We start from the raw sequence: 24666 nt of genomic DNA on the forward strand, positions 1-24666 counted from the left end.
TCTCTTCCCTGAGAAGGTTCAGACTTTTTCAGGAATGAATGAGTTGTCGCTAGTGACATGTGGGCTAGAATATTTCTTTCCCATTTCATTGGCATCTAAAATCTTTGTTGTGGATAGCTCTGGAAACATCCTTCTTGTCCTTTATTCTTAAGTATATAGGCACAAAATCTTTCATTACAAACCACAGCTATCCTGCTTTCTAAGCCATCCTAGAAGTGTTGCATTATGATGACAAACAGACAAAGAAAACCACAGTAAAGAGTTTGTTGCTAGCAAAATGTCTGTATTAAAATACAAAGAAAACTTCCCTGCTGGGAACAGTAATTATGGACTCTCTTTTGTATGATACTAACAGCATTGTAGGTTCCATTTCCAAACAGACCACAATGTTCTTGAGGAATAAATTCCACCACTGTTGGTCTGAACCTCAGCCTAAAACACAAAGAGTTCAAAAACTATAGTACTGTGCATCCTATCAATATTCCAGCACCATGGCACTGGCTTACTGCAACATGTCCCATCACATGTGGGTTATATCTGAACACTGCTTGGTGATGGCAAGCTCAGAGGGCTTCCTATTGTGTTTGAGAAGGCAATGTTTGCGTTGGAACCCTTGGAGTTCTTGTTCATACCCAGGATGTCTGCATTAGTATGCTCTGGTTCGGCTTTCCTGAAGATGCTTTTCATGGTTGACTGGAAGTTATTGGTGACAAAGCAATAGACAATGGGGTCCATGCAGCTATTGAGGCTACTCAGAGTCACTGTCACGTGGTAAACGACGAGGCTGACGTTGTGGGGCATGTCTGGGTTGATGGAGATTGCGACCTGTAGCACGTGGAAAGGAGTGAAGCAGATCATGAAGATGATGAGGACGGTGATAAGGAGCTGCACAGCCCTCATTCTCCTCTCCCTACTCTGGTGCATGAGGCTGGGCTTGGACAGGGCACACATAATCCTGGTGGTGAAGAAGATGATTATGATGAGGGGGAAGAAGTACTCGCAGACCATCAGGACCAGGATCTTGGAGAGGCAGCACTCAGCAAACCGTATCGCCATGGTCAGGATGGAGAAAGTCACCACGGTGGCAAAGATCCAAATGAAGATGCAGATGCCCTTGGCACAGGTGGGGTTCCTCCATTTACGTGAAGCTTCCACCTGCACTATTGCCAGGTAGCGGTCAACGCAGATGCATGTCAGGAAGAGGATGCTGCAGTACATGTTGACAAAGTAACCAAAGATGTGAACCAAGGAACAATTCTTGCAATCCCCTGAACTGTAGAACATGATGATCCGGACAGGCAAGGAAAAGCCCACCAGGAGATCAGTTACGATCAAGTTGATGGTGTAAATAACAGAGGTGGTTTTTGTCTTGGTACGGAAGCAGAAGACATACAGCGCCAAGCTGTTCAGCACAACACCCACCAGGAAAATTATGGCATTGACTACCATCAGGACAATCCACAGGTTATAAAAATCTGTGAACAGTTGTTTGTCTGAGTTGAGGAACTTGGAGAACAAGTTGATGTTGGAGTTAGGTTCCTCGGTGGAGTTGATAGAGTCAAGGGGTGGCATTTGGGTGGAGGAGGTCGGCATGGTCACTGACTTTCAGCAATCTGGAAGAAAAGAAATGGAGGTATAGTGATAAATATGTCAGCATTCCTTAGGGCTCAAAAATCTTGTCACTTAAAAACATTTTAACCAACATATTTGCACATCCTGAGTAGTAGATCCCCATCTACCAATATGGGATTACCAATAATTGCAAGGAAATACCTGGACTTATAATTAGTGCCTTGCAGTGGTTCCAGATGCATGTTTTAGGGAAGAGACACACACCCCACTTCAAGTTTCTCTTCCTCTTACTTGTACAAAAATGATTTTAAGGCCAGAAGACCTTTGCATAACCATAACCCCAGCATTTGTTTCCTAAAATATCATATCCCTTGCCTTGGGCAGGTGATCCCATTAGAGAGTTACATGCAGCAGTGTTTTCAGGAGCTGTAAGATTTCTCTGGAATCAAAGAAAGGCTGAATTATCTGAGAAAGCAGAAGAAGGTTGTGTGGCATCTTCTACAGATCTGTGTTCACAGCAACAGCAGCCAGAAGATTTCAAGCTAAGGTTTTAAGCCACTGGTCCTGCCAGGGTTTGACAGTTTAATTTGCAAATCATTCCTGACTTATACACTATTTTAAACTGATTTGTATATTAAAAGATAAAAAAAAAGACCCAATATATACAGAGACTTGGCTGGTTTCAATAAAAATAAATGGTTGAAAAATGTCTGGAATATCTCAAAGTGGCTGGGCAGGGCTTTGAGGTTAAAAAAATCAGCTTGGATCAGCAGAGAATGATGCTGAAAGAGTTGATTTATGAGGGTTTGAAATCCCTGCTAATGAGCCAAATGCAGAAGGACTGGGAGACAAGGAGCTGCAAACACATCTCCGAGTGCTCACAGAACTGCAGTGTGCCTGGGCTGGGTGTCTCAGTGTGGAAGTCTGGAATTGCTGAGGGAGTCAGGATGTCCATCCAGTTCCCCCAAGCATACCCCATCCTCTGGCAGATTTTTTTCCCTTCCTTCAATCCTTTTGTGCTTATGGGGATCAGGAGGATGGACCAAAGGTGCTGTATCACCTGTGAGGTGCTTCAAGCTGTTGGTGGCTGTGTACAAAGTGGAGGAGGAAGCTACTTAGGACAAAAGTGAAAAGTAGGTCCTAAGGAGAGTTCCTGCTGCCCAAAAGAAAATGTTCTGCAGGGACAGTACTAACTGAGTCCAGAGAACACCACAGCAGCTCTGAGCCTGCCTCATGAGTGCCAAAGCCTTCTTCTGCCTGCCCCTCATGTCTCTCTGCATTTCCTGCATACAACACTCCTGATGTGTCTCACCAGTGTTTGGCAACATTCAAGATCAACAGTCCTCATGGAATGCTACAGCCTAGTTGTGATTACTCTGCTTGGTTCATTCAAGCCAGGTGAGAGTGAAGCAGAACATTTGTTGAGAAAAAGCAGAGATTAGGACTGAGAATTTAGAAGACCAGGTGTGAAAATTCTTGGAGAAGTGACTTTGCCATCATGATGGATCTTGGGTTTGTTGGCCTGGAATCTGGGGATTGCTCTAGTTTCTTCTTGCCTCTCAGTCTGTGGAACTGGTTTGAAGGAAAAAGCTGGTTTTTAATGTCCTTGAGCTCAGAAGGATATTTCTAATCAAATGTAAATTTATTTTATTTAGGTAGACACTGAAGCCCAAGGAGTTGAATTGACCATTGGAATGGCTGATGCTGAAACATAGAGTCTTCCTGAGATCCGACTTAGTGCCAGAATACACTGCAGGACCAAAATCCTGAAATCTGGGGTCAGACCACCTGTAATGCCCCAAAGAACTACTGGGCAGAGAGGAGCAATGCTAGTTTCTGTCTCCTTTTCCCTCCAGGCCATCCCCAGCAGAAACCAGACATTGGAACATCATGTGTTTTGGGAGTGGCCAGGTTACCTCCCCCTGCACTGAGCTCTGGTGGCAGCCAAAGTGGCACGCATGTTCATGGCGTTTTGTCTGGGTCTGACTGAGCCTGCAGGCTCCTGAGAGAGAGTCTTGTCTCTTCACATTTTGTGCCAAGCACACTGTCAGAGAAAACCAGGAAAAACTGGCCCCAAAGTAGGCTGAAGGTAGTGGAGTTGCAAAGTCTGGCACCTGAGAAAGAAGCATGGGGATGATGCAAAATCCTGGCTCATTTTCTACTGATTTCCTAAAATTCTCACCATCTCCTCTGTTTGTTTGTTTCGCTTTGTTAATTATGAAAACAAACTGAAATGAGCAGATGCCTGGATCTGCTCCCAGCTTTCTCTTTGCAGATGCTATCAAGAGGAGCATTGTGGAAGCCAAGGAATAAAGAAAGACTTTGGTGCCCCTGGAGTGCATTGTGAGAGTGTATGTCTGTGTTCAGACACATACCTGAGCAAGGGGAGAAGACAAAATCACCCATCCCATCCCTGAGCTTGCACTAAACTCTATAGAATTGCACATGCATTTGTCTTCTCATTGTAATTCCATGGCACTGGCTGTTTGCTCTGATTTTGCCTCTTGTTAGTAGCTTGCCTCCTCTGGGAGATTTTTGTTCAGTCTGAGATCCCTTATCACAAACACCTGATATTCATCTTATTTTGCCTTTCTTTCAATGAAATCAGCAATTCCAAATACATTCAAATGTTCTTCATCCTCACAATACCTTTGAGGGATGTAGGATGTGTTACAGACAAATAGAAAATTAAAATAATCAGCATATACAATGTCTTGGCTTACATAGCCACCTTTTCTACTGAGCCCCATGTGCAAGGAAATAAACTCCAGATATTGTAAACTGCTGAAAAACCACAGGTAACATTGTGTTTGCCAAATTAAATATGCAAAGAAGTGCTGCATTAGAGCTTTCCCAGTCCATTGCTGCCCTATCTGAACTCAAAATCCAAACAACTACATGAAAGAAGTCCCAGCAAATTTAATTAATCCTGAAGATTTCCTCCCTGACAGTCTGTGGAAAAGCTGCCTCTTGGGCTGTGGTGGGAAAAATCTTCATCTAATCAAATTGTTACTGATGGATGTTTGGGTGAATGGCCTCTTCCTTTCTTTGTGGGACTGCTCTCATCTCATGGCTCATAAGCAGAAAGGATGGAGAACTGCACTAGCAAAGCAACAGAATTCCTCTGAATGTTTTTAATGAGATGGAGCTGGACCAAACCCCCAGTTTACAGCTGCTAAGGATTTTTCCATTGTGGGACTCCAAGCCTGTGAGAAAGGTACATTGCCCCTATTTGCAACACAGAAAGGCAGCTTGACCTTGTGTCTGAGCAAAGCTAAACATTTCCAAAGATTTTGAATTCTTCCTCTCATGGAGTCCAAATACTCTCTCAACCAAGTCTCTTTCCCTACCATCAGACATACTCACACAGGTGTTAAAGTGAGTCATTTCAGCTACTCATCACCATGACGTGGTGGCATATGGAAGTCAGTGAGGGGCAAGGCTAAATTAATGAGAAACTTTGCAGCCTCTGCAAACCTTTATTTTGCTGTGTTTTGCACTATTTATTACTCGTGACTATGGCATGAACTCATGCAGAGCTGCAAGAACCACCTTTATTTACAGAGCAAATAGATTTTGGGTTAACCTCCTTCCTAAAACCCTTAAAGAGCTTGGAGCTTAGTCTACTTCATACCTTCCTGATCTCTCAGCCCCACAGATTTCCATGCAAACCCTGTTTCTTGGAGCTGGCAGTCTGCAAAGCCCAAGATGGGTAAACATGCATCCTTTTGAGTGCTGTCTGACCGTGCCGGTTGGCCTGGGCTGTTATATTACACCTCTCAGGCTGGATTTTGTCTGTCTGTCTGGGAAACTGTGGGTAGCATTTCCTTAAAAGTACAGCAGGAATCTGGGTAGAAATGGGATAAAGGGAGGGACAGAGAATGGAGGTTGACCTGCTTTCCCTCGTTCTGATAAAGGTCCCAGCTCAGCATTGGGAGAGGGGGACTTGCTCTGAAATACTTTCTCATTGTTGTGTGACACAACCAGTTCCATCGTTCTTGGGCCAAATAGGAAACAGATGGTCACTGTGCTGAAAACAGGTCCTGCAGCCTCTTCCCTCACTCACTCACTGCTTGGCATCACACTTGTTAACTTAGCATGGGCAGCCCAGTGCTGTGTCTGCTCCAGGAGGAGATCCTTGACCATCCCATATTCCATTTCACCCAACCTTGTGCCTGGTGACAGCCTTAAGGCTCACCCTGACCTTCCTGAAATTAACGGGGTTCACTTCCTTAGCCCAGGGGACTTTTGGATCTGGCTCAGCAATTCAAGTAATATGATACAGAAGAAAAGGCAGGTCAGACAACTGAGTTTTTCCCTAACTGCATGCCAAAAGGATTATTTATTGGTGTGCAGAAAGGATCTCTGCGTGCAGACCCAGAGAAGACCAGAGCCACACACTGGGATCGGAAAGTTGAAAAGGACGTTAACAAGCACGAGTGTAATTTAGTATAAACAGCTCCAGCTTTTCTCATCTCCCTGTCCTGAACTGGAACATCTGATATGGCAACCTGGCTCCTCTATCATCCTCCCTGTTCCCCTCACCCTGTCCTGCCTGCTGGTGATATTCTGCTGCCTGGGGTGGCAGCAGTGTGTGTTTAGCTTTTCAGCCTTCCGGTGTTTAAAGTTCCCTGGGTGATTTATCATCATATTTATAAATGAAGGGTTAAACTCACTCTCTTTCAATTTAAATTGTATGATTCTCTTTCTGGCAAGCTCTCACTCAACTCTGGATCACACTGGCCAAATATGGTGTTTTTGTGCATGTCGGCCTTGCTCTATATGTGGTAGAGTTTGCTCTATGTGTCTTGCGCTCAGTCTGGGGAGGGTGGGTTTGCTGACAGGGGGAACAGAGGAAAAAAGGGAGAGAAAGGGAATGAATCCAGCTGCTGAAAGGAAAAAGCTGGTGCCCATCTGACCCTTGGGCTGTGAGAAGAAAGATAATTCTGGGGGAGACAGATTCTACTCCAAAGCAGAAATGGGACTGTTCTAAGGGCAGGTAAGATCCCATTTTCGTGGGCATCAGATCTCTGCTCTCACTTGATTCCTGGGCACCGAGGTCTCCTTTAAACCTCCAGGTCCGAGGGTGGCTGGAGCAAGTGTGTGAAACACCCACCTTCTGAGGAATTGCAGTTAGAAATTGCCAAATCCAGAGCAGAGCTGGATTATTCCTTTTCCTCCAATGCCATGGACATAAAAGGGATTTTGGAGACACAAAACACATAGTTTTCTGAGTGTCAGATTAAATGACACCTGATTTCTTGCAGTCTCATGTCTCACAGTGGCTTGCAGGGCTGGGGGAATGCTTTGCCCTGCTTGAGATGCTTATTATAACTTTTTCCCATGTGGACACTTGGCTGCCTTAATGAGCACTCACATTCCAGCTCTTCCCTTGGCTCCAACACTTGTTTGACTTTCTCCTTTCTTTGCTGCCTAATTTCCTGAAAATTGAGGTGATCTTTCCCTCGTGCCAGATTCTAGTTGAAATTAGGCAGCAGATTGAAAAACATTAGGAGGACAGAGGAAATAGGAGCTGACAACCACACAAACAGGCACTGAGAGTGATCCTTGTTTCCTCTAATGTGAACCTGCAGGTCATTTGTTAACACTCTCCACTACACATCCTTTCATTTAGGTCTTATTCCCTGCAAATTCACAATTGCTTTGGCATTGAAACACAGCAAACAGGGCTGGATGGTTTCTGTGAAACAGAGTATTGCCTGCTTCTTGTTGTTTTCCTGAAGAGAAATAATTTCAGATTTATGCCAATGCATGGGAGAACTGGCCTGACTGGGACAGATGATAGCTAATTGCTGGGTGTTGGCACAATTCAGCCATGGTCTGCTTGCCCATGTGTCATAAAGAGTGTGATCCCCAGCAAGTCCTACTTTGTCTGGTGGTTTGAATGGTCATGTGCTGAATTACAGCTTTTGTCTGGAATCACACAATATCCCCAGTTGGAGGGGACCCACAAAGATCACAGAGTCCAACTCCTGCCCCTGCACAGGACCAAGAATCACACCATGTGCCCAAGAGAGTTGTCCAAAAGCTCCTTGAGCTCTGTCAGGCTTGGTGTTGTGACCAGTTCCTTGGGGAGCCTGTTGCAGTGCCCAACCACCCTCTGGGTGAAGAACATTTTCCTAACATCCAATATAAGCCTACCTGGACACCAGTTCAGGCCATTACCTCAGGTCCTGTCACTGCTCACCACAGAGAAAAGAGCAGTGCCTGCCCCTCCTCTCACAAAGAAGTTTTAACTTCAGTGAGGTCTCCCCTCAGTCTCCTCCAGGCTGAAGAGACCAAGTCAGCTCACCTGCTCCTCATACAGCTTGTTCTCAAGGCTAAGAGAGATTAACCCCCAAAAATTGACTTTTGAATCTCTAATGTTGGCCATGAAAATCAGATTTCCCATCTGGCAAGGGGGAAAACATCTATCTCCAGTCTCAGGCATAGGGGTAATCCTTCAAGGCCTGTAAGCAATCACAGACTGAGGATGTGTGGAGGCTGATGCAGTGCTGGTTGTTGGGTTGCTGATGTGCTGTTGAGCTGTTTGCCTCCTGCCTGAGATGCCCAGTTTGCCTGTGTGTGCTCCTCCATCTCCAAGGCCCTGGTGTGGATGGGCAATGGATATTGCCCTGTGCTGTGATCTGAGCTCCACCCTCCACACCCAGTTCAATGCTGTGTGTACACATGGGTGGATCCTGTGCTCTCCATGGGCCCAAGCCCAAAATCACATCCTTGGAAGGCGAGGCACACTCATCCCTAGCTCGTTTTGTGACAAGAAATAGTCTGTGAGTGCCCAAGCAATGATTTAGTCCAGCAGGTCACCCTAGGCCATGAGGAATCACTGCCAGTTAGATGAGGGAGAGCACAGCTCTCCAAAGTGCATTCCTCTTCTCCACAGAGCAAAGTGACCCAGATGGGACTGAAGCCACTTGGCTTGGACCAAATACCAACTCTCTGCATCCAGGCTTGAACCTGCTGCTGAAAACCAGGTGACAGATCACAGTCCTGGGCACCCCAGAGACAATCCATTTAAAACTTGGAAAGGTCTGCATGGTTTTCTCTCAGCCCTTGTCCTGAGTGTGCATGAAAACAGTGAAATGAAGCTCCCAGAGATACACAGAGGAGGAAATTCACATACTGGCAGAGTTTCTTATGAGTTTATACCTCCTCTATGGCCATTTGCAGCAGAAATGACTCAATCTTTGAAAGAACGAGCCCTGATGTGCACATGCAAGCAAAAGGAGAAGTGGGATAGTACATACTTTGCCCTTCCAGACCTACAAATATCCACCCGGCAGTGGAAGGCACCTAGAGGTCCCCCAACACATCTCTGATGAGGCTTGCTAGTACTGGTCACCTATAAGAAAGGTAATAATAAAGGTAGTTTGCCTCTTTTTGCTTGTTTATACTACACTATTTAGAAAAGTCCCTCCTGAACATTTGGATGTCTACAATGCCTTATCAATTCCACTGTATTTTTCATGTCCCTCTTTTCTGTGTTATCAGATCACAGAAATGCCAAGTGTCTTGGTGAATGCTCTATCAATCATGCTGCTAGCATTTAAAAGACCAATATCTCATACCCTGTCAGGGCTTGAACCAAGTGCCATCTGTCACAAGGGAGCTTGGAGTGACATCTCTGCAGTAGGTGCTGTGTGTTTCCAGCTCTGTTACTTTCAGAGAAATCAGAGCATGACTTCCTGAGTGTATCCCTCTCTGTCCCTTGTGGACCATTATACATGAGGGGAAAACACATATTTTTGGGAATTTTTTTTTCCAACATGATTAACATTAAAAAAAAAAAAAGTTGCATCTTAAACAAAACATATAGATTTGGACTCCTATGGGTCCAGCCAGTAAATATGGATTTGAGCCTGTCTTCTTGGGAGGTTGTAACAGTAAAAAAGAAATGCATTTGATTTTATAGGGATTACAGTAATCCATTGAGTGTTTCCAGGGTGCCTGAGACAAAGTGCTGGAAATGTCAGTTTGGAATAACAGCTATTGTGGCTGTGTGCAAGGAGAACTGTGCAGTGAAAATTACCATATAGGCACATGCAGGAACTTCACAGGCAAGTGCAAAAACAATAACTGGCCTGTGTGCTGCTGCTTGCTTTTAAGAAGGAAATTTTTAATTGCAAATTTTCTCCTCTTTCTGCCTTCAGCTGCCTGCTTGCTCTGTCTGTTGGCAAGAAGGTGAGAAGGGCAATAAAAGGAGAACAACAGCAGAGTTCTGCTGTTGGGGAAATACCTGGGCTCCTGTACAGCCAGGGAATGCAGGACTGGTGAAACAATGCTCACAGCCCAGGGAGCACAGGACACCAGTGCAGGTAGGGATGCAGGGGTGATGCAGAGGGATCAGCTCTGCCTCCCAGCACTCACTCCAAGCTGTGCTGCTCTCTTGGCTGCAGGGAGAAACTGAGGCACAGAGCAATGTGTGGTCTTGGCCCAGGGAATGCAGCGAGGTGGGAGACCCAGTTAGGGAGCAGAGAGTTTTTGAGGCATCTCAGGATGGACAACCATGTCTTAACCCTTTGGGAGGCTGGTTTCCTTAGCAAGGCACATATGACAGTGCTGTGCAGACCCCACAGTGCCTTCAGAGTTCTGCAAATTTTGGATTCACCAGGTTAACCTGGAAAAGCTCAGTGTTGTTGGTGAGTGTGCTGCTGTGAAAGCAGGGAGCATTTCTGCAGGGGTCTGCTAAGGACCTTGGAAAGGATCTGCTTTCTCCTCTACTAACCCAGCCAGTGGGTTCAGAGAGGGAAGACAGCACCTCTCCTAGAGCTGAGCTTGCACCCTGCTGCATAGCCAAACAGGTAAAACATTCGCACTTGCAGCTGACCCCATTCCAGGCAGTGCACCATCTCTTCTCTTGGCTTCCAAAACCTTCCTGAATGCATTTCACCAAAATTTAATTACACCTGGGATTACGCATGCACAAACGACATCACCCCGCTCCTCACAAGAGCTGCCACAGTACTTTTCAAGGAGGAAAGCCTGAAACTTTGCACGCTTCCATTACCTCCATCTCCTTAAAGAACAACCAAATATCCTCACACTGCCTAAAATCCCAAAAGCAAAGAAAGTCACAAGGGAGAATCTCCTTGCAGCCCTTGATAGCTGCTGGCACAGCCTGGCTTTTTTGATCAGGCACTTCCCAAGGGATTTCCACACCTGCTGCATGGACAGAGCCAGAGACTTCCCGAGCTGCTCATCCACGTGTTCACTGCAGGACCCTTTCCGCTCCCACCCCTTCCAGGGCTCTCTGTTGCAATAGCCAGGACTTGGAGTCCAATATCCAGCAAATCTTCCCTGGCCTCCCACTGTCCCCCATCCCATGCCCCCTCTTTGTCTCTGACCAATATCCCAAAGCATTCCCTGCAATGGTCCCTGCAGTGTATTCCTGCATGAAGGACTGACTTACCTCTGGCCCGATCTCCCTTCTATGTTAGAGGAACTGCTGGTAAGAAAATTTCCTTGTGGACCTGAGTGCTATCAGCCCAGGAAAGAGACATCTGTTCCTACAAGCAGAACAACTGGAGTGACTACAGAATACGAAGAAATGCCTAATCTGTCTCTTGCGTTCTCTCCCTCTCTTCCCCCTCCCCACCCCCCTTCTAAATATAGCCTTGCAACTAATGGGAAAAAATATACACTACCAAAAAAAAAAAATATTTCCACTTGTCTGTAGTGTTCAGAATTTCTCCCCAAACATCTGGCTCCTTGCCCTAAATCTCTCTGAAATTTATGAAGTGCTGTAAATGCTGAAGAGGGCTCCAGCCGTACTCACGGTGCTAATGCCCGAACATCTCTAGTAAACTAAAACTGCCCCCAGGTCAATTTTCTTGTGTCTCTGTGAGAACAAAATCTCTTTGCTGGGAACTTGCCAGCTCAAGGCCACTGCAATGCCACCACCATGTGTGACATGAGGAAAATACCCCTCTTTTCCTCTTCCTGATGTGAACTGGGAATAGAGAGAAGCATCCCTGGCAGCTGCAGGAAGGTGCTGAACCAAATGCCACAAAGCCTGTGATGTGCTTTGGACCAACCCAGCTGTCCAGAGCCTGAGAAAACCCCTGGCACAGGGAACCAAAGGGTTCCCTGCACACTTGGGTAGTGTTGCTGCAGTCATCTGGGAGAGGAGATAAAGAGATCTATTTAGGGCTGAAATGGCTGAGCATGGGTGGCAATAGAGTCTGAGGTCCACCAAGGAGCCCTCCAACATGTTCCTCCATCCTCATACAACCCTTCCCTACTGGTGGTAGAGTCATTGTGGGTGTCAGGTGTCTCAGAGTGGGGATTTAAGTATCTCTACACCCTTGGATACATGAGAAGATACTGACATTGTGCAAAGCTTAATGAATGATCCCATTTTTGAGATGGGTTCAAATGACACAGCTAGAGCAGCTTTCAAGACATCTCTGCTGGCTGATGCACTAAGGACTTAAAGTCCACCAAGTTTCATCTCAAGTTCCATTTCTTGCTGTAAACTGGTACCAAAACCCAATCTTTTTTTGGGATTTGCACAGATGCTCTCCCCAGGAGCTTTTCAGTAGCTTTAGAGGTTTCCTCTGGGAGAAAAGGCAGAAAAAACCTGAGAACTTACATCAAGATTGGTTGTTTAGAAATACAGAGAGGATGGATGCTGGATTTTAGTATCAGCCCTGGCCTGCATCACACTTTAGATAAAGACAACACTGGTGCCAATGCAATAAACACGCAGGATATGGCCTGTCACAACACAACAGGATCAACTGAGAGGCATTGAATTCCAGGTCAAGAGGCCAAATCCATAAATAGAGGAGAGGTAAACTCCACACATGCATGTCTCACTGGAGCACAAACAGTAGCTATGGTTATTAGAGAAGGTTGACCTCATTTTCTGGAATTACTTTTTCACCCTTGGATCTTTCCCAGCAAGACTGAGCTGATCCTTTTTGTCTGGTTATTTTATTGATTTTCTATTTTGAGTTTCTGCACATTGAGGAGCAGACTGTTCCCCCAGTTTCAGGAACATCCTCCTTAGCTTTATGAGCCCCTGATCCAGGCATTCCATAACTGACCTCTAGCTCAGGCACATGCCTGAACTTTCATTTGTTTCTCACTTCCTTATGCTTGGGAAGCAAGTGTGATTGGAAAGTCTTCATGAGCCCTGTCTGGGTGATCATCTTGCCTTCAGTTCCCTCCATCCTGGAAGTTCAACAGGGGTAAAAACAAAGAGAAGAAACCAACCCATGGTATAATCTTGGGCAGGGTGGGTAAAATGAGACCAAATTGAGGCACCAGGACAGGTTTCCCAGAGAAGCTGTGACTGCCCCATCCCTGGAAGACTTCAAGGCCAGGCTGGATGGGACTTGGAGCAACCTGGTGTAGTGGAAAGTGTCCCTTCCATGGCAGGGGGTTGGAACTAGACGGTCTTCAATGTCACTTCCAACCCAGACCTTTCCAGAATTCTATGATTCTGTCAATCTCAATGCCTATGGTGGCAAACGCTTAAGTTTGTCCCAGCCTGTCAACAAAATTTTTATATTTAGGGAATGACTCTCTGAAGTTACATTTGTGAGGCTCTAGGAAAGAGATGACTTTTCTCCGGGATGAACTATTGGTACCTGCACTCTGTCCACCTTCTCTGGGAATGTCTGGTTCTTCCTTTGTGAGGACTGATTTGGTTTTTTGCTTTCACGTGATACATGAGAGCTGCGTTCCCATCCCTGTGCCTGGGATAATCAGTGCCCTGCACTCCCCCACTATCCCAGCCTCTCCCTCCTTGCTGGATTTAGAGCTAGGCTCTGAGTGGCAACAGCTGCAAAGTTTCAAGTTGTGCCTGAGATAGTGCAGAACATGCCATATTGGGAAGCAGATGCTGCTGTTAAGGTGGAGAAGGCACATCCGGGCTCAGGGCCATGCTTTGTCCCAGACCCAGTTCCCACACTCAGCTTTAGGAGTTGCAACCATAGCTGATAAATGAAGAGCTTCTATCATCTCTTGATTTTCAGTCATTTATCATCCTCCCAGAGGGAGCGAGAAAGGCAGGAAAAAAAAAAAAGAGTAAGGCTTTAGTAAATGGAAAATTTTCAAGCTTGTTCATTGAATATACAATGGTATTAAATATTGGAGTGAGATTGTAGGTGGAAGAAGGTATTGGCTCAGTCAAAATCAGCACATAGAAGGACTAATAATGACATCAGGGAAGGATGCTACTAGCCTACGGTAATTCCTAGCAATCCCTTAACCTTGCTATACAGAATAGGGCTCTGGTTAAAATCTTCTGTGGCACAGAAAAGCAGGAGGCCAGACAGCTCTGGAGGGAGGTGGAGAGAAAGCTGATACCGCACATCCCTCTGGGGAGATGTGCCCTGTTTTTGTCAGGAGAAGGGTGTACTCTTCCAGTCCTGTTCAAAAAAGGGAACTGAGCATCCTTTGATCCCCTGCTGTGGAAGAAGAGAGTGAGATTGGGCACTGCATAATGAACTTCAACAGAGCTGAGATGGGCTCAAGGCACATGGCCAGATTAGCTTTCAAGGTGTCTCTGTTGACCAGCTCTGAAAGGACCCAAATCCAATCTCCAAACATGCCTGTGGTTTTTTAGGAAGCTGAATTTATGTTCTGTTATGCTGAACAGATCCTCACAAATGAATTATTTTCTTCAGCAGCGAAGGAGAATTGTTATCCCAGAAGGTGTTGGACATAGACATAACAGTTCAGAAAACTGAGGAGCCTTTACCCATGGTCATGACTGTGTGCAGGTCACCAAAGAGTGGGATCCTCACTGCATGGAAGACACTGAAGGGTGGGATCTTCACTGTCCTATCTGGAAAACCTTTTTTTAGCAGCAGGCTTGATGGAGGGGCAACAATTTTAGCTTGCCAGGTGAGTAACCCTTTACCATGGCAGATAAAGTGAATGGCATTGAGGAGTATTTACACCCATTTTACCCTTTCCAACTACTCCTCCTTCTGGTAAATCTACCCTAGAATGTCCTTAGGCCTTAAAAAGGGCTGGAAAAAAAGTTCATCTATGTCTCTATGATATGCACTGCCCAGGAGCCCTAAAATCTTGATTGTCCATGGTCTCCAAGGCTATTATGGGATGCTGTGAATCAGAACCCAGAGAACCATGCAAGCTCTCACAGCTGGACCAGGTGTGGAGAAATTTCTGCACTGAACCACCCTCCAGGAGTCACCTTTGATTTAGGGGGAAATATGAGGACAACAGTGCTCTCCCCAAATATGTAGGAACTTTCTACCTATGTCAGGTGTTATTCAACCCCACTACACTTCCTTATCATAAAGAAGTGTGTGGGAGCACTCCTCTTTGGTGTCTTCTGAGCTGGTACTTTATGGAAGAAATATAATGACAAATGGGCAGACCCTGAAAGCAGATCCAGGATTTTTTCTGGTGCTTTTGGTAGAATCCAAGGAAAGTCCAGTTGAAAAAACCCTGAAGATTGAGGCTGGCATCTGTCTCCAGCCTGGCTTTTAGCCTGTGGCCCTTGCTTGTTTGGAGCCAAAGAGAGCAACATGTGGCTTCACCTACTGGGCTATTGAGAGCTCATTCTTTGCTGTTCTTTTAGTGATCCAGGTGTGTCATGCTGGGACATCTGGGAGGTCCTGGGACTGCTTTGGGATCTGAACCCTGAGACATTCATGCTGGTTATGCCTACGGTGCAGCTGGAAGGACTGGAGGAAAAGATCAGAGTTCTCTCTCTTAATTCTTAGACAGAATCTGTTCCAAGGGATGGCCTTTATCCCTTTCCTGCGATGCTGGGATAGAAACACCAAACAGACAAAGAAATGTGAACTACTTATCCCTGGAGAAGGAGGGCTTGGATTGCTCCCCCAGTGATATTCAGTACTCCCTGGGCTTTTTACCTGACTGTCAGCATGGATAACAGGGGCTGTGGAGAGCCACAAAAGATGGTCCAGCTGGCTCTCTTGATGGCATCTCAGCAGGGTCCAGAGGCAGCTGTACCTTCCTGACGTCAGCAGCTCTGCAGGACACAGTCTGTGTCCTCTGCCAACTGCTCAGGATCACAGGCACTTGCTGGACTGTCACTTGCTGTCCTCAGAGCACTGCAAGGGCTGGAAGCCACCATAATTTTGTATCCCTGCCTCTGAACAGGCTCCCCATCTGTGTGTTTGTGCAAGGAGGGAGATCAGACTCTCCCCATATGAGGCCTCTGCTGGGATCCAGCTGTGATTCATCTGCTTGATGAGGGACAGGGAAAGACAAATGGTGCCCTAAAATGATGGCCATGGCTCTCCTGTTGGGTGAGTCAGGCATGGGGGAGGAGGAGTGTAGGAGCCAGTTTCCTGCCTGCCTGCTGCATATTTGAGAATTGGCTTTGCTGACCACTGACTCCCCCTCCATTTTCCCCCCAGGCTGTGGCATTTTTGCTGATGAACCTGTTGAGCTGAAAGAAAAATGAAGATGTCTGCAGTGCACAAAGAGCTGCTCCTCTGGGCAGCCCTGAGGTCTTTCCTGAGTGGTTTGGAGCACACTGGTCCTGACTGTCTCCAGTTCTTGCATGACAGGGGGTGTGAAGTCCCTTACCTGCTATAAATGCACCATGTGAGGGTGAGCCAGGATCCCTCTCTCCATCCCAGTCTGCCCAGTTTACCACAGGTCTCACAACTGTGAGGGTTCTCACAAGGTTCCTCAGTTCAAGGCATCAGCAAAATGAGCCACCAGGACTTTTTGGCCACCCAACAAAGCACATAATCTCTCACCTTCCGCTACTGATCCAAACCTCTTTGGGATCCTTTGCAGGGTCCCACTGTGACCTTTCTGGCCCCCCAGGCCAGGTCTGGCCAGTCACCCTTGGACTCTTTTTTTTTTTTCCTATTTTTTTCAAAGATTCAGAAGCTAATTGCCAAGAACTCAATGTCCAGTGTCATAACCTCACTGCAGAACTCTCCCCATTCCCAGCAAAGTATTTCCTGTTGGTTTTGTTTGTCACTGGGCACACAGAGACACTAATGCTTGAAGGGGAAAGCTACACAAGCTTTGGGCTTTGGCATAACTCGGGCACCATGCCCTGGGAGGTCAATGCTGGGTGGAGTGGCTCTTGCCCAGCTCTGGTTTGAAGGCTGCAGAGCAGGAATTGGCAGGATTGTTGGTCCTGGATGGTTGAAGAGCCCCCAGAGAGCTCTCTGTGCTCTGCTCCTGTTTGTGGCAGTGGGAAGTGCAGCGTGGCAGGGCTGAGCTAGAAAACCTTGAACTCAAGATGTGCTGAGCCCTGCAAGGATGCAGAGGCCAGAGGAACACTTGAAAACCCATGGAAAGGAAGTTTTGGGGAATTTAAGGACCCAGTCTGGTGTCTCCACCTGCTCTGATTTAACAGTGACCACAAATTTGGAAAGGGGCAGCAGGAGACTCCCAGGGCCATCTGTTCAATTTTTAGGGATTTTGCTATATTAGTAATCTAGCCCAGGAGGAAGGACACCTGCAACTTGGAAAATCTGGTACTTGGACGCACAAACCTCAAAAAAGGCTTTAGAGAAAGTCATCCTCTCCCTGCTCACTCTGTGCAAACATGTTAATCCTCCTCTCCCATTCCCTTTGTTTGCCTGGTTTGGAGAGATTTGGAAGGGCTCAGGGCAGGGCTGTCTTTTGTTAGACGTGCACAGAGCTCAGCAATGCTCAGATCTGGAACAGGGCAGCATAAATCTGGGGGATTATCGTAGGAAATGCCACAGTGATGAAAAGCCCTGTAGGAATGGGAAGAAAAGAAAGGGCCCCATTTGGGAAGAAAAAAAACTCCCAACAACCACCCTGCTGCTTGCTTACAAGTGATTCCTAAAATCGCTGCCTCTGGAAGAAGCTGGTACATTTGCTGATTTTTTTTTCCTTTTATTTTGGAGGGGATGTGTTCCTTTGTGTTCTCAGCTGCTTAGAATTACAGATCCTGTCCTTGAAGCAAGTTCTGTGTGAGGGGCCTCACTGGGGACAAAAACCCCATTTTCTGGGGAGGTGCCTTAGTTTCCTTATGTTTGAAACCATCCCTCTAAGCACAATGTGCAGAAGTGCTCTGGGAAATATTCAGGAAGGAAAGGAGGGAATCACATACGTGATTTACTGGAAACCACAATACCAAAATAATAAATTTTCTCCTAAAAACAAATGGAAGAGGGGGCTGGGCAGCAGAACCCAGCTGGTACTATTTGTGGTGGTGGTGGTATGTTTGGATATGGGGTCATGGACCCTTTTGTCTCCCACCTGCTGAGACCTGAGTCAGGTGGAAACATGACAGTTCAGAAATCCAAGGGGATATTTTCTCTGTCTGGGATGTGATTACAGACAGCACCAAGTTGTCCCTGCTGGTGAGGTCTTGAACTCACTGAGGTGTGGTCAGTGGATGGCATGATGGAGGGAGGACCAAGGCCCTACTCTAGTTTGTGCTTAAGGTCTCAAAGCAAATTTTTTATCAGGAGCAAAAGCTCCACTTGTCACTGCTGAATCGTTCCTTTCCATACCTTCATCTTGGTACTGACAGCTTCAGTTCTTTGTTATGTTGGGAGTGCTGCAAGTTGCTGTTTGATTTGCCTTTCATGTCACCTGGAGGGATTATTCTCTACAAAAGCACTATTACATGTAATAAATAGTGTTAAATTGACTAATGAAAGGGGATGTGTTTCTGCCTTGGAGAACATCCAAACTAAACCAGCTGGAATGACCTGAAGGCCAGCAAACATGACCCATGAGGGCAAACCAGCAGAATTGGGCTTGTTTAATTTACAGAAAAGACAACAGAAGGCAAACCTGATAACAGCTGTGGAGATGTCCAGGCAGCTTCCCTGGGAATGGTGCAAGGTGGGTTTGTCTTGCATGATTTAGTTCATTAACACCAGTCTGGACCAGATGATCAGCCCAGTTTGTGATGGTCTCAGTGTAGAGACTTCCTTTGGGTAAGAGGAATCCTATTGCTTGTGTCTCCTAGGGCAGGGATGTGCAGTCAGCATCTCTGTCCTCTGTAATTCAGAGTTAGAGCCACAGCATCAGCCAGAGGTTCCCCCATGGTGCTGGAGCCACAGGTTAATCCCATGGCTGTAACACAACCTAAGATGGGACCTTTTGGGCAAATTCTGCTGGCTTCTTTAAAGCAAAAATCCAGCCTGCTGTGATTGCTAAACTAGGCTCTGCTTCTTTGGGTGTCTATTTTCCAAGAAAAATAAACTGCAGGCTCTGTATTTTTAGATACGCCATCTGATCATAGCTAGTCATATATCAGTCCCAATACTGTGAGTCAAGATGCTGGGCTCCATTGCTGAACTCCCTTGGGCAAGAACAAGTGGCTTGAGCCATCCTGGGTGTATTAATAAATCAGAGTGTTTAAAATAATCTTACACTTCCTTAGGTAAGCTGCTCACAAAGAATAATACACTTGGGAATTATTAATGTCAGCATCTTAGAAGCTCTGATTCTCTGGGGGAACTTGATACTGTTGTGAGTGGGAGAAGACCAGCCCTGGTATGGGACAGATCTAATCTAGGCAGGGACAGAGGCAGCACGACTCCTCTTCCTTTCCCTCTCCTGCCAGTGCCTGATTCCTGACGTCTGCCCCTTGCTATTTCAGTCCTGGGTATCCTCTGAGGCGGCTGCTGGTCAGAGTGAGCTTTATGGTGGCCCCTTCAAAAAGCATCTGATCAACCTGCCTTGCAAAATAGTGCACAAATGTGGACAAGTTGGTGTATTTTAAGCCTCTTGCTGGTTTTCCTCAGTCTCCACAAGTCTGTCTCTAACACCACTGCAGCCTGCAGACAATTTTCTGTGCGTTTGATCAAAGCAGCGGGAAGCCTCAAAGTTGGTGTGTGAAAAATGCCTGGTTCCTGAAAGTGTATTTGTTGTGCTACTTTATCACTCTAACAAGAATCAATTTATCCACATAATTGGTAGCTGGAGACAGCATAACACAGCTTGGCAGCCTGGATTTTTCTCAGAGATGTATTGCTTGGCATATTCAACCCAGGCAAAAGGAGCCAGCCTGGCTGCCGGGGAGCTGCATCTCTGTGAGTGCCAAGCAGGTGAAACCCAGCATGACAACTCAGCTTTCTCTCTCTGTCCTGCCAGAAAAAGACTTGGGGGATAAAGGTGAAACTGCATCTGGCTGAATGTCTCCCTTAAGGTCTCTTCCAACCTGAGCTGCTCTATAATTCTATACTTTTTGAAAAAGGAGTTACTGATAGGACAAAGGGGAATGATTTTAAACTAGAATAGATTTAGATTAGATATGAGCAACGAATTGTTCACTGTGAAGGGGAGGAGAGTCTGGACTGGGTCACCCAGGGAAGCTGTGGCTGCCCCATCCCTGGAAGTGTTCAAGGCCAGCCTGGATGGGGCTTGGAGCAACCTGGGATAGTGGGAGGTGTCTCTGCCACGGCAGCCGAGTTGGAAGTAAGGTCCAACCTTTAAGGTACCTTCCAACCCAGACTATTCTGTATTTCTGTGGTTCTGATAAGCCTAATAATGCATTGCCTCTCTGTTGAGATGGATAATGATCAGTTAGACTGTGGTGGGTGCAGGAAAAGGTGTACTCTGCCTGTTGACTTTGCTCAGGATCAGCTGCTGGAACATGGCCAGACCAGCAAGAGGGTGACCATAGATCCCACTGAGAGGAGAGGCTGTTGCACACTAGTAGCTCTGTGTGGTGGAGGTGTGTGACCTGCAGCAGTCTCCTGCCCTCTGCACTTGAGTGCTAGAAACCTCCTTCATGTCATGGAAAAAGCCACTTTTCCTGCTGAGGCTGTCTCAGTGCCCTCTCCTGCTGTGCCCGGGTACCCACTTTGCTGCATCCTTCTGAGTTCACCACTCTGAGAAGACCCTGGTGGGTTACAAATGCCAGTGCTGGTCTCTGTGTGGGTCAGTGTGCTCAGAGCTGTTTCTCCTTGCTAATGCCTACCTGCAGCAAACAATTTGCTCTGATGTGTAGGTCTTTGCAGTTGTTGGTAGCTCTGAATGAAACAAAAATTTGGCAAACCTCCACAGGCATCCCTGCCCTTGTCTATGAGGCTAAAGATTACTTGTGATAGTCTCAATATGGGGCAGCTCCCCAAAGTGTCCCAAATCCATCTCTCTATGTGTCCCATAGACAGGATGACAAATTAATTACATTCAAGAATGGGAAGCTGTCTGCTGGACCAGCACACTGGAAGCCATTCCCTACATTTTCAGCCTTAGAGGCATTTCCCAGAGCCTCATCTTTTTGGCAGATATTTGTAGAGAAGGTGGCTGGAGCCATGAAGAGGAAGGGGCTTTTGACAGTAAATCTTTTTTGCATCAGTGTGGAAGAAGCCCTCCTTTCTGTTGTGTGGTAATGACTGTAGTGGTGCTTTTCAGGCTGTGATAGATGAGATGTACATCTTTTATAGATTACGTGTAAGAGGTAATAAAGAATTCAGTTCTTCTGTGTCTATACACTAATGGTGTATCGATCCCAGCAAATATCATGCTGAGACTGAACAGCAACATCCCTGGTTAGTGTCATCCTGATGGGTGACATCATTGCTTTGGTTGTCACAGCCAGCTCAGCCTAATCCCATCTGACCCCCACAGCTTTACTGATCCTCCACTCTGGCTCTGGGCTTCACTTTTCTATTCCCCTGGTTCATCCTTCACCTCAGCACGACTACTTCTGTCTCTGGACTTTGTCATGCTTGGCTGGACTCTGCTGTGCCTCTCTGGGATTTACTGGATGGGAAGTGTTTCCCTGCTAAGCCATCAGTTGGATTTGCTCAGCTATTTGTGATCTGCAAAAATGTACAGCTAAAAGCAACAAATTAAAATGCAAAGATGAAAAATGGATGAGAGGCAAAAGAGAGAGCAGGAAGGGTCCTTAGAGTATTTACAGATGAGTTGGCTGAGAAGTAGCAGACATTCCTCAGAAGGGGCTGTAGATTTTACCAGGAGTCATGGGATGTTCACTAACATGTACCTTTAGGTAATAATTAGTCTCACCTCCTCCTAAACATGGTGACTGGACATTTATACAAACCTTCTATAACAGCCCAGGGTGGAAGGAGAAATCACAGAATCATCGAATCACAGCATGGCTTGGGTTGCAAGAAATCTTAGAGATCATCTAGTTCCAAGCCTCCTGCCATGGCAGGGACAACTTCCACTAGACAAGGTTGTCCAAAGCTCCATCCAATCTGGACTTGAAGTCCAAAAAATCTGAACTTAGAATGTTACTCCAATGGGGAATTTTTGTCTCCTATTTTAAAAAGGCTCAGGGATTTGGATTCCTGTTTTTAGGCATCAAGATTCACATGTCCTTAATGGGTGAGGTTTCTTTGAACCCTGAGGTGATGAGCACTTGCCTGCTAAACATCCCCTTTACTTGTCTCCAGCCCCTTAAAACGTGGGCTGCCAAAATCCTGCAGCCCTTCTGACAACTTGGAGTGCAGGATTTGGTCTTCTCCCTTTGAAAGGGGATATAGGGCCAGGACAGCCTGCATCCCTGTGAGAAGCACGTCATCCCAAGGGCATGATGCACTTGAGGGGGAGCAGAGCTGTGGCGGTGCTGTACGTGCGCCTGGTGGGATTTATTGCTGTGCTCAGCAGCCTCCTCTGTTCTGCTCGGAGAGAACGTGCTGTGAGCGATGTTTCATGTGCAAATCCTTCCTTGGCCTTTGCCTTCTGCTTCAAAACTGGGGAAGGAAGACTTTTGGGGTGCTTTTGGCACCTTTAGGCTCTGTGGGGAGGGGAGAAGTGGCTCCATGTCTGTGTTTTATCTCAGTGCACTGGGGACATAGGGAAGGAGGCTTGAGCAGGGTGAGGGAAATTGCTCTGAAATAGATTAATAAAGCAGCTGCTCAATTGCATTGCTAAGTTGACATGTATTCTTGTAAGAAAGGATGGGGGGAAGATGGGGATTTTCCTTCTAACTGTGGGTTGGCAGAGATATCTGTGCACAAAGGAGATGGAAAATGTCTTAGTAAAGAGGTTTCTGCCAAAGGGAGGCTTCTGCCCTCGCTTTTGCTGGAGATGCTACATAGCAGGATGGTGGGCATTTCTGCCTCGTTTTTCCATGGCTGCCCAGCTTTCCCCTGCTCAGGGAGAGATTTACAGAGTGAGCTGGGATGCAGCATTGCATCTAATCGTGGGCGACAGAGGTTTTCGCCCTGGTGGTTTTCAACTGGGACCGTCATGCACAAGTAATGGGGATTAAACTTGTATGCCCACTGTTTTATTTCTGAATGGGGAAGTTTTCGCTTTGCAGAAGGAGCTGTCATTTCAGGAAAAGAGCTGGCTTTTTGCTGAAGAAGAGCAATTGGCCCTGGCATGTGAGAAATGTTAGAGGAAAAGGCGCCTCCTGTCACCAAAACACAGCTGAAATGATTCCGAAGAGCCACGTTGCCAATTCATCACACTGCCACTGAGTGCGGGCTGTGTAAACACTGGGAGATGCTCTCTCTGTGCTGTACTGTGGCCAGACATGTCCCACTTGGCAGAGACTTGCCAGCAGACCTAGTGAGGCCATTCATCCCTTTCAGCCATTCCAGCCACTTCCCCGACCCACACAGCAATCAGAGTAAGGACATTTCCATATCATTTCCCTGGGGAAAGTTTTCTGCTTCCTAACCTTAAACTATAAAGTTCATTTTGAGCCTTCTCAGATCACTTTTTCATGGCCTGAAACTAAAAATCCTGTGTCTAACTCTGCATCTCTATATAGGTTCACTTGTGGGATGCACAGGTGTGTGTGCAGCTGGACTTGACACAAGTAATCTGTATATGGAAGTTTACCAGAAATACTCAAGTTTTCATGCAGAATCCCTCACAGGGCTCTTTACCATCCAAACAGATAATTCAGAGAGAGCAGGAAGGGTCCTGCATTTCCCTCGATGATGCTCTTTTCCTTTGCACCAGCTCTGAACTCCCCAACCCTCCAGCACCTGGTGAGGAACACTCTCCTTCCTCTCCAGCGCTATTCCCACCCACGTGGAGCCACCTCGCATCCAAACCCTCGTGCTCCGCTCCCGACCCAGCTCCCACGGACTCCCATCCCCATCTGGATGCCTCCAAGCTCTCATCCCAGCCGGGATCAGAGCACGCTGCCTTCCCAAGCCGCAGCCGGTGAATGTCCCTCCCTCTCCCCGCTCTCTCCCAGCCCGGATCCCGCCTCGGGCAGGACTCACCCTGCCGGGATGAGCGATCTCAGCTGCCGAGCCCGGAGCCCGAGCGGATTCCCGGAGCGAGTGGCCGTGGGCTCGCTCCCGGCGCTCGGGGCGGCGCGGGATGGGTGATACAGGATCCAGACCTCCTTGGTTTACTTTTGCGTTGACGTCAGTGTCTTTTGGAGCCTCCACGGCTCGTTTTGGTAAAAAGGATGTCTTCAGGGGAGAGGGGAGGGGTCGGGAAGGGAGAGGAGTGAGGATGAGCTGAAGTTTTGTGATGTGAGCAGGCAGCGGTGGGAGGTTTTAGGGGATCATGATGGAAGAAGACCAGGTAGTCCTGGGTGTAGCTCATCACCTGAAGATGGGTACACTGGAGACCTGACCCTCACACAGAAATTATAGAAATCCTAGAGTGGCTTGGGTTGGAAGGAACCTTAAAGAACATCTAGTTTTAACCCCCCACCATGGGCAGGGACACTTTCCACAAGACCAGGTGGCTCAGAGTCCCATCCAACCTGGTCTTGAACACTTGCAGGGATGGGGCATCCCCAGCCTCTCTGGACAGCCTGTTCCAGTACCTCACTACCTTCTACATAGAGAATTTCCCTCCCCCAGCCCGGTGCACTCACTGTGCAGCCAAAGGGTGCATGAGCATTTTTAGGGGGTGTGGAAAGGGCTGATACTTGTGAGGGATTTGGAGAACACCATCAGAAAGTGGAGCATGAAAGTGAGATCACTAATACCAAATTGTGCACAGCAGATCAATCACACCTATGTTTAGGGTTTCTTTTGGCCACGAGCAAAGCCAGATGCCTTTGCATGACCACATAACTTCCAGGAATTCCAGACTCAGGCTTTCATGCCCTAAATGCTGGTGAGGTTTTTTTTAGGTTTCTGTTGAGTAGTGTGATGCAAACCATTGAGCACTTGGATCTCAGAGCCTCAGGTAAGGCAAATACAGAATTTGCCCCAG

The 24666-nt window shown here is 46.9% G+C and overlaps 1 protein-coding gene across 2 annotated transcripts; it reads right to left on the reverse strand.

Moving 5' to 3' along the window:
* Nucleotides 1–262: 262 nt before the first annotated feature.
* Nucleotides 263–23752, reverse strand: GPR20 (G protein-coupled receptor 20). Of its 2 annotated transcripts, none has more exons than XM_063178567.1 (2): nt 23715–23752; nt 263–1613 (listed from the first exon to the last, which is right to left on the reverse strand). In XM_063178567.1, the coding sequence occupies exon 2, from the start codon at nt 1591–1593 to the stop codon at nt 532–534; it is 1062 nt and encodes a 353-aa protein (XP_063034637.1). In that variant the 5' UTR covers nt 1594–1613; nt 23715–23752; the 3' UTR covers nt 263–531. The 2 variants fall into 2 exon arrangements, with proteins under 2 accessions (XP_063034637.1, XP_063034628.1); XM_063178558.1 differs by lacking the exon at nt 23715–23752 and adding an exon at nt 11003–11122.
* Nucleotides 23753–24666: the final 914 nt, after the last annotated feature.

Source organism: Melospiza melodia, chromosome 1, assembly GCF_035770615.1.
Source record: "Melospiza melodia melodia isolate bMelMel2 chromosome 1, bMelMel2.pri, whole genome shotgun sequence".
Lineage (NCBI taxonomy): Eukaryota > Metazoa > Chordata > Aves > Passeriformes > Passerellidae > Melospiza > Melospiza melodia.

What these genes read in the sequence shown, in the direction of transcription:
- GPR20 (XM_063178567.1), bottom strand. Translation starts at nt 1,593, where the DNA reads ATGCCGACCTCCTCCACCCAAATGCCACCCCTTGACTCTATCAACTCC.